General features: G+C 57.9%; 1 protein-coding gene across 1 annotated transcript; it reads left to right on the plus strand.

Moving 5' to 3' along the window:
• Nucleotides 1-5,612: 5,612 nt before the first annotated feature.
• Nucleotides 5,613-8,019, plus strand: POU3F4 (POU class 3 homeobox 4). The gene is made up of 2 exons (XM_031944370.1): nucleotides 5,613-6,759; nucleotides 6,842-8,019. Exons 1-2 carry the CDS (start codon nucleotides 5,735-5,737, stop codon nucleotides 6,900-6,902), a joined length of 1,086 nt encoding a protein of 361 aa, XP_031800230.1. The 5' UTR covers nucleotides 5,613-5,734; the 3' UTR covers nucleotides 6,903-8,019.
• Nucleotides 8,020-8,443: the final 424 nt, after the last annotated feature.

Below are 8,443 nucleotides of genomic sequence, written 5' to 3' on the forward strand. Positions count from 1 at the left end.
GGCAATGTCAGCATTTCACGCCCGGCTACAATGAACTGAACCCCCCCCCCAGAATGGGGAGCAGAGAGCCATGCATAATGCACGCCCGATTCCCAACATCTGCCTGCATCCCTGGGAGAAAGGACGTCAGACGTTGACAATGGCGATGGCAAGGTAGTAAGTGGGCAGAGACGAGAAAGTGCGAGGAGCGGCGAGCCGCCGGTGACGAGGCGGCCCTTCGGATCCCCGGCATTTACCTTCGCAGGGATGCTCTTTATTGTGCTTCCCCAGCCTCTAACCGTCCCGCAGGACCCGCTCATTGCCAAACAATGCCCCGTCCTTTCCAGAGCGGCGCCGGTTTCGCCAGCACATGCAAGGGGTCTGGCGGATTGGGGCGTGTTTGCATTAAATCTCACATTATGAATATTTTATTTTTTAAATTACCCCGTTTCTGATTCTGTTTTCGCGGTGGGCTGCATTCCTCCCTCCCCACCCACCCACCCACCTCCCGCCGCGGAAGCCCCCTCCCCTTAACCTTGTCCTCTCCCTTTTTCTCAGATCACTTCCTCTCGTTCAAGAAGAGCTAAGAGACCTACAAAAAATGACCCCCTCGCGCTCGAGTCGGCGTCGGCCAATGTCCGCCCCCGTCGCCTGAATTCCCCTTTCCCACAACACTGCGAGTCCCTTACCTTCCCTTGCGGTTTGCTTTGTAAAAGGCTAAAAAAAAACAGGCTAGCCGGGGAAGGGGAGGGGGGGGGGGAGCGTCGGCCTCTAGGTCGGGCTGAGAATCGGACGGGCAGCTGGCTTTCCCACCAAGAATACATCGTGTATCGGGTACGGGGGCCAGAAAGGCTTCTCTCCCCCTTTGGCCATTTGTTTCTCTACGCCGGGGATTCCTTCCGCCCCCCCCCCCGCCCCCCGCCATTTCTAGAATTTGGTACTCGTTCCTATGGAGCCACGTCTCCATCTCCCTGTTTCGAAACTGAATCGGGGTCGTACGTGAAGTGTTCGATGTCGAGGTCACAGCCGAGCGCCCCTTCCTGCCTCCCCGAGCCTCCGCGGGCGGCATTAAATCCGACCCGCATGGAGCCCGCAAGGGTTCGCCGCACCTTCCTGGCCCCCTCCCCCTTCCAGATTTGGGGGAATAAAGAGAAACCTCTGAGTCTCTGGAAAACAACAAACAAACGGAATCGGCCCCGCACATTCCTCCCCGCTCGGCCCGGCTCTTTGGCCGCAGGGCGGCGGCGGTGGCGGCGGCGGTGGCGGCTGGGGCCCGAGCTCGGCCGCCCAGCTCGGCTCGGCTCACTCGGACAGTCCCTTCTACCCGAAAGGAAACGAGCGGTCGGCTCAGTCTGCCGGCTCTCGGCTGCACAGGGGCTCGTGGTGGTTAGGAACACGGGAGCCGGGAGGGGGGGTGCTCCCTACGAGGACCTGGGCTTTCCACGGGGTGCCCGGAGGTAACTCCGCCAGCTCCATCATTCCGAAGGCTTCCAGTGTTGCCGAGAGCCAGAGGGACATCCCTCCCCGCTCCCCCCCCCCCCAGCCTCTGCCTTCCCTACCCAGGTTACAACCGAACAATCACTCCGTTCTTGGGAGGAGTCGGTGGGCTGCTGGTGTCTGTAATTAACCAGATCGTGGTCCTGAAAGATGGAATGAGAGAAGGGAGCCGGGGGAGAAAGTCGGCGCCCCGCACTCGCCCGCCCCGGAGAGCCGAGGCCGCCGGGCCCGGCTTATTCTGGAAGGCGTATGCACCCCAACACAATGCCGGCTCCTCGGCCTCAGAGAGGGACTGCCCTCCCTGGCGACTTCTAGCTGGCCCGGGTTCGGGGTGGGGGGGGGGAGGGAAGGAAAGGGGCCGGGGAGGCGACCAAAAGATCGACCCGAGGTCGAGCCGCCGAGACCCGGGACTACCGGGCCACACCTAGGGGCGGGGGACCCCCGTCCCCGAGCCGGATCTCCTTCGTGCCTGCGAACTCCGGTCGATGAAAAATAAGTTACAAATTCTTGCAACAGTAGCTTTGCGTGTACTCATTTCGCTCCCATGTCCAGACGGGGTCGGCTATTGAATAAGGCTCTTTTATTCCGCATGGGGCAGGGGATTTGTGGCCATGGTCCCCCTTTTATTCCTCTCTCTATGGAAACCCAGATCATGGGGAGAAATATGCGAGGCTGCATAAAGACAAGCAGCAGAGAGGAGCGCTTGAGAGCGGCATCTGTTACACTTGGGAAGTTAGACTGACAGGGAAAAGCCAAGGAAACCCTCTCCACTAGATTAGTTAGAACAGCGAGAAGATTTAACTATATGCACATTAAAAAAAAAAAATCCTTCCGTGCAGGGGTGTCAGGGCCAGGGTCGCGGCCGCAGCCGCGAGGACGCCGCTCGGCCGGGGGCTCGGACCGCAGAGGAGCGGGAGTCCTGCCTTCCTCCTGCCCGGCCCCCGTTAAAGGCGAGCCTTCTACCTGAATACGCCGGGGAGCCAGGCCGGGGAGGGGGGGGAGGGGGGAGGCGTGCAAAGCCGCCCTCCTGCTCGGGTCACGTTGCCCCTCGTCCAAGCGGAGGAGCCGTGTGTGTGAAGCCCTGGGGCGCCACCGGCAAACCGGACTAAACGGGGCTCGGGGCCCGACTGGAGTCGGGCTCCCCGGACCGGGTGGGAGCCGGCAAGGCGGAGCGCCGAGAGCGAGCCGAGCCCCGACCTAGTACGGAGGGGACGCGCCATCATCCCACTAGGCCGGTCCATCAAGAGATGCTCGACGCTTCCAGTAGAGCTCCGAGGGCCAGCACACCTGGGCCGTGAGAAACACCTCGGAGCTGAGGGAAAACCTTCCACCCTAAGCTGAGGGAAAACCTTCCACCCTAAGCCTCCTCGAGCGCCGAGCAATCCGGGGTTTAGGTGCTGACCTCTAACGTGACCCTGACCCGGTCCTCGAGAGCCTCCACAAGTGGGAAGCTTGCAGAGCCCAGGAAAACTGCACCCCCACACACACACACTTCACAAGAGCGCGCGCAGCACACACACACACACACACACACACACACACACACACATACACACACACTTTTCCAGGAGGCAAAAGTTGAAACACAAACGAGCAAAACAGCTTCCCGCGTAGGGCAAAAGAAGACACAATTAACAGTTGAGAGAGAGAGAGAGAGAGAGAGAGAGAGAGAGAGAGAGAGAGAGAGAGAGAGAGACCCCCATGAACAAAAAAACGTCAGCTAAGCCTTCAGAGGACCCTAGGCAAAAGAAACTATTTCAAGGAGAGGGGAGGGGGATGAATCATAAATAATCGCTGCCAATAACTACGTGTCTATTTTTTAAGAAGGAAGGAAGGAAGGAAGGAAGGAAGGAAGGAAAAAAGGAGGAAGGAAGCAAGGAAGGAAAAAAGGAGGAAGGAAGGAAGGAAGGAAGGAAGGAAGGAAGGAAGGAAGGAAAAAAGGAGGAAGGAAGGAAGGAAGGAAGGAAGGAAGGAAGGAAGGAAGGAAGGAAGGGAGGGAGGGAGGGAGGGAGGGAGGGGAGGGAGGAAGGAAGGGAAGAAGGGAAAGGAAAGGAAAGAAAAAGGCAAGAAATCTTGTCTCACCCCAACACACACCAGTTTCTTTTACCCAACAGACTTTTTTTCCGTTCCCCAGCTTCGAGCTCACTGCTTTTCCCCAAACGAGCCCTAGCCAGAGGAGCCTGACAATCTTTAGCTGTAGAAAGGAATTTCAGAAGAAGCTGCTCACCTTGGCTTTTTCATTTTTTCCTTTTCTCGAATTTCCTTCAGATCTGTCTTCTTAGGCAAACTAATGCCTTAATGACTTTCTGGTAGCTGCAAGCCTTCTTTTATTTCTGCTAAATATATGAAAATGTATGCAAATTTAAATCAAGCTTAACCTAGGAGCTCTTGCAATATATTTAATGGAATTTCAAACCAATAAGGGGACTCTGCTGCAGTCTTCTGCAAGTGCAAATATCATTACGCAGCTAGGTTACTTTCAAAATTGTGCCCAGAAAGGTTTAAAATGACCTTTCAAACTCGGGAGCCTAGCCTACGGATGGGTGCCTCACTTTCCAAGCCACGGCACCTCAAAAATACTAGCGTTTGCTCCAATTCTGCCCCCAAAGAGAGGATTTGAAAGAGGGGATGTAGAAAACAATGACTTTTCTTTTCCTGACTTGGAAGGGCTTAAGGGAAGGACAAGGAATTTTCCCCATTCTTGCTTCCCTACACACACACACACACACACACACACACACACACACACACACACACACACACACACACACGGTTTGTTTTGTTTTTGAAAAAGAGAGAAACCAAAGCTTTCTCTTGAGAATCTAAAAGAAAACTCAAACTCAGCCTCAGTTAGGAGGGGAGCACGAGTAGCTTTCCTACTCCAGCGTTTTAAGGACAAATGAAAGCAATTCCCTTTCTTCACAGCCCTTTAGAAAGCTCTTTGAACCTTTCCTAGGGGTCAACGCCATGGGGGTGAGGTGGCAGCCACCCTTCTCGCCGGCCTGCCAGTCGGCGGGCCCTCCATACAGGCTCGGCGAGCCCGGGAGGGGCGCTCGGGCACGGAACCTCCCTGCCTGCTGCCGAGGAGCTTCCCCACCTGGGGACCGAACGCTTGGGATGACAAGCTTCGAAAAAGCCGAAGGCGCTTGCGTCACAAATCGTTTCACTGAATTCTCCCAGAATACTTTAATTGCTCTTTATCTCCCCCAAATCGTTCGGGTCTCAGAGGCTGGCGTGCAGAGGAAGCCCAGGAGAACATTTGATAGTGGAGTGGTTCCCAGCGGCCCAGAGCGGGCAAAGGACTTGTTCAAGGTCACGGGGGGAGGTGTATATGAGCTCAGGTCCTCCCAATTTAATGCTTAGCCCTTCTGCTTTCTCTCCTCCTCCCTCCATAGCCCAGTGCTTTTATTTAGTTCCACTTTATGGAACTTAAGGTGGAAAAAAAAAAAAAAACTAGGGACACGGCAGGTCTGTTTCACTTGATGGTAAAAGGCTATACCCGTCCCTTAGTATCCCTTTCCTGAGGGAAAAAAATCCAGTCCGATCTTAATCGGGAATTTTAGATTTGCCGATTTACGGTCTTTTCCTAGACGTCTTTGTGCTTACAACTTTAGAACACGTTTTCTTTTGTAATTAGCTCCACGCCTGATCCACACCGTTGAGGGAGCTGGAAAAAGCCTGGGCTCACGGGCCGAGGATGCTCCCTCTCGCAAAAGAGAGTATTTTTGTCTCTTTTATCTCGCTTTCTGCTCCGATGCAGAATAAACGTTACGCTGAGATCCGTCTCCTCGCCATCCTCTCTTCCCCTCTCCCTCTCCCGTCCTCTTCCCTCCGCCGCCCCCCCCCCCCCCCCCCCCCCCCCCCCCCCTCCCCACCTCCGCCATCCTCTCTCCATCACGCCCAGGATCCCTTTTTAAAAAACCAAATGTTTGGCATCGTCCAGGGGAGAAAGAGTTAACTAAATGATCCGCGGCTAGTCAGCTAGAGGCGACCAATGGAACCCCAAGATTGATTCACTTCCTGCTTCTCTCCTCACTTTAACTCCTGGGTTTCTCCAACCTAATTTGGAAAGCGCGACCTGCCTCCTCGGCCATCATTGGCGCCAGCCGAAGCTTCCCCGCGCAGGCGGGGCCGCCATTGGCCGGGCCGCCTGCCAATTAGCGAGCGCTCGCCGATTTGGCTCCCTCGCTCCGTAGATGTCAAAGGCTGAAGCTGCTCCCTTTGCCACATTATAACTAGTAGGGGCTCCGCAGCCACCATGGCCACAGCCGCCTCGAATCCCTACAGCATTCTCAGTTCCGGCTCTCTGGTCCACGCGGACTCCGCAGGCATGCAGCAGGGGAGCCCTTTCCGAAATCCGCAAAAACTTCTCCAAAGTGATTACTTGCAGGGAGTTCCCAGCAACGGGCATCCCCTGGGCCACCACTGGGTGACCAGCCTCAGTGACGGCAGCCCCTGGTCCTCCACCCTGGCGAGCAGCCCTCTCGACCAGCAGGACGTGAAGCCGGGCCGGGAGGATCTGCAGCTCGGCGCCATCATCCATCACAGGTCGCCCCACGTCCCCCACCACTCGCCTCACGCCAACCACCCCAATGCCTGGGGAGCCAGCCCGGCTCACAACTCGTCGCTGACGTCCGGCGGGCAGCCCATGAACGTCTACTCGCAGGCCGGCTTCACGGTCGGCGGCATGCTGGAGCACGGGGGGCTCACCCCGCCGCCCGCCTCGGGGCCGGCCCCGGGGCTGCACCCCGTGCTGAGGGACGCGGCGGAGCACGGCGACCTCGGGGCCCACCACTGCCAAGACCACTCGGACGAAGAGACCCCGACGTCCGACGAGTTGGAGCAGTTCGCCAAGCAGTTCAAACAAAGGCGCATCAAGTTGGGCTTCACGCAGGCGGACGTGGGCTTGGCGCTGGGCACCCTGTACGGCAACGTCTTCTCGCAGACCACCATCTGCAGGTTCGAGGCGCTGCAGCTGAGCTTCAAGAACATGTGCAAGTTGAAGCCGCTGCTGAACAAGTGGCTGGAGGAGGCGGACTCGTCCACCGGCAGCCCCACCAGCATCGACAAGATCGCGGCCCAGGGCCGCAAGAGGAAGAAGAGAACTTCCATAGAGGTGAGTGTCAAGGGGGTCCTGGAGACGCACTTTCTCAAGTGCCCCAAGCCCGCGGCCCAAGAGATCTCGTCCCTGGCCGACAGCCTGCAGCTGGAGAAGGAGGTGGTGCGGGTCTGGTTCTGCAACCGCCGGCAGAAGGAGAAGAGGATGACCCCGCCCGGGGAGCAGCCCCCCGGGCCGCCGCCGCCGCCGCCGCCGCCGCCGCCGCGGGCCCCCGGGGCCGCCGCCGCCGCCGCCGCCGCCGCCCGGGCCGCCGCACGACGTCTACGGCCACGCGGTGAAGACAGACGCGTCGCGCCACGATCTGTGACTGGCGGGGCTCGGGACGGCGCGGCCGGATCCCGAGGGGCCTTCGCTTCGACGGGGCCGAGAGGCAAACCGACACGCGCGTCCGCGCACGGCCCGGCCCGCCGAGGAGGCGCGGGCCGGGAGCGGCGGCGCGCTCCGGCCCTCCGCGCTCCTCTTTTTTGTCGTGGTCGGTGTTGTGTTTTCCCTTCTTTCCGCTGATCAATACTTAGCGTTTACTCTCCGGCAAGGTTTTTTGTTTTTTTGTTTGTTTGTTTGTTTGTTTGTTTGTTTGTTTTGTGGGTCTCCGCTAGGAAGAGAGGAAAAGTGTGGGGGGCGGGGGGGAGGGGACGAGAAGAAAAGACAGATGTGTGCCTATGAATAACCTTTCAGCGCCTTGGTTCTAGCAGCTGTATTTCAGGTGAAATCTGTTTTCCTATAGACTAGTTTTGCATTTTTTTAAAAACTTCTCTAGCGTTTTCTCCGTGTCCGAGGTGTTTTTGCTACGAGCCGTACACAATATTTGTGAAATACTTTGTATCTCAGCCACCGCGAGCTGCCGACCGGAGACGGCGTCGCCCGGCTCCTTCCCGCCGCCTCCTCCCCGGAGCCGGGGCTTCGAACCTGCCCGGAAGGCGCCGGCCGCTCGGCCCAGCCCAACGGAGACCCGGAACACACCGAAGCCGGCAGAGGGGCCGCTGGGGAGGGGCTGGGGGAGAGGAGAAGGCAGGTCGGGGACTCCAAAGACTTAGCTCTAGAGAGTAGCAAGAGAGGAGGAGGAGGAGGAGGAGGAGGAAGAGGAGGATGGAGAAGGAGGAGGATGGAGAAGAAGGAGGAGGAGGAGGAGGATGGAGGAGGAGGACGGAGAGGTGGAGGTGCAGCGTCCTTCCCTGCCTTTCCCTCTCCGGGATATGGGATTCTCTCTGTACCCCCTGCTCCCTGTAACATCCCCCCCCCCAGCCTCCTTGTAGCTCAGATGCTCGAGCCTCCGAGCTCTTCGTCCTTAGCAAACACTAGTTAAACCCCGGGAGAGGAACACAGGGTCTCCCCCAGAAAGGAGCACCGAGGCAGAGCTGACCGATCCCAGATGCCAACTGCCTCTTTTTCTCCCTCTCTTTTTCTTTTCTTTTTTTCCGTTCTCTCTCTCTCTCTCTCTCTCTCTCTCTCTCTCTCTCTCTCTCTCTCTCTCTCTCTCTCTCTCCCTCTCCCTCTCCCTCTCCCTCTCTCAGTAAAGGCCGTTGAGTAGTGCCAGCCAAGAAAGCCTAGGGTGGAGAAACTCCTTTGCTGGCATTCCTCTTCTGTGCCTTGGCAGACTTCTTTGGGGGTGCCCTGATTTTTCCCCTTCCAAAGGCCCCGGAGGTGATGGGGGAGGACTGGGCCGGCGCGTCCCCTCCCCCTCGGCTCAGCCGGGGCTCCTTCCCCTCTAAGCTGGAACCCCGAGAGGGCTCGAAAAGCTCTCGGGGCCAACAGGACGAAACAAAACAATGAATGGATGCGGGAATGAATGGATTGAAATCATCTGAAAGGTCCCAGTTCTCCGGCTAGAGAAACGCGCTCCACCCCCTC

Source organism: Sarcophilus harrisii, chromosome X, assembly GCF_902635505.1.
Source record: "Sarcophilus harrisii chromosome X, mSarHar1.11, whole genome shotgun sequence".
NCBI classification, from domain to species: domain Eukaryota; kingdom Metazoa; phylum Chordata; class Mammalia; order Dasyuromorphia; family Dasyuridae; genus Sarcophilus; species Sarcophilus harrisii.

Bases quoted from the DNA above. Each gene is read 5' to 3' on its own strand.
- POU3F4 (XM_031944370.1), top strand. From the start codon at position 5,735: ATGGCCACAGCCGCCTCGAATCCCTACAGCATTCTCAGTTCCGGCTCT. The intron at 6,760-6,841 runs GCCCCCCGGGCC...GCCGCCGCCCGG, and splicing joins ATGACCCCGCCCGGGGAGCA to GCCGCCGCACGACGTCTACG.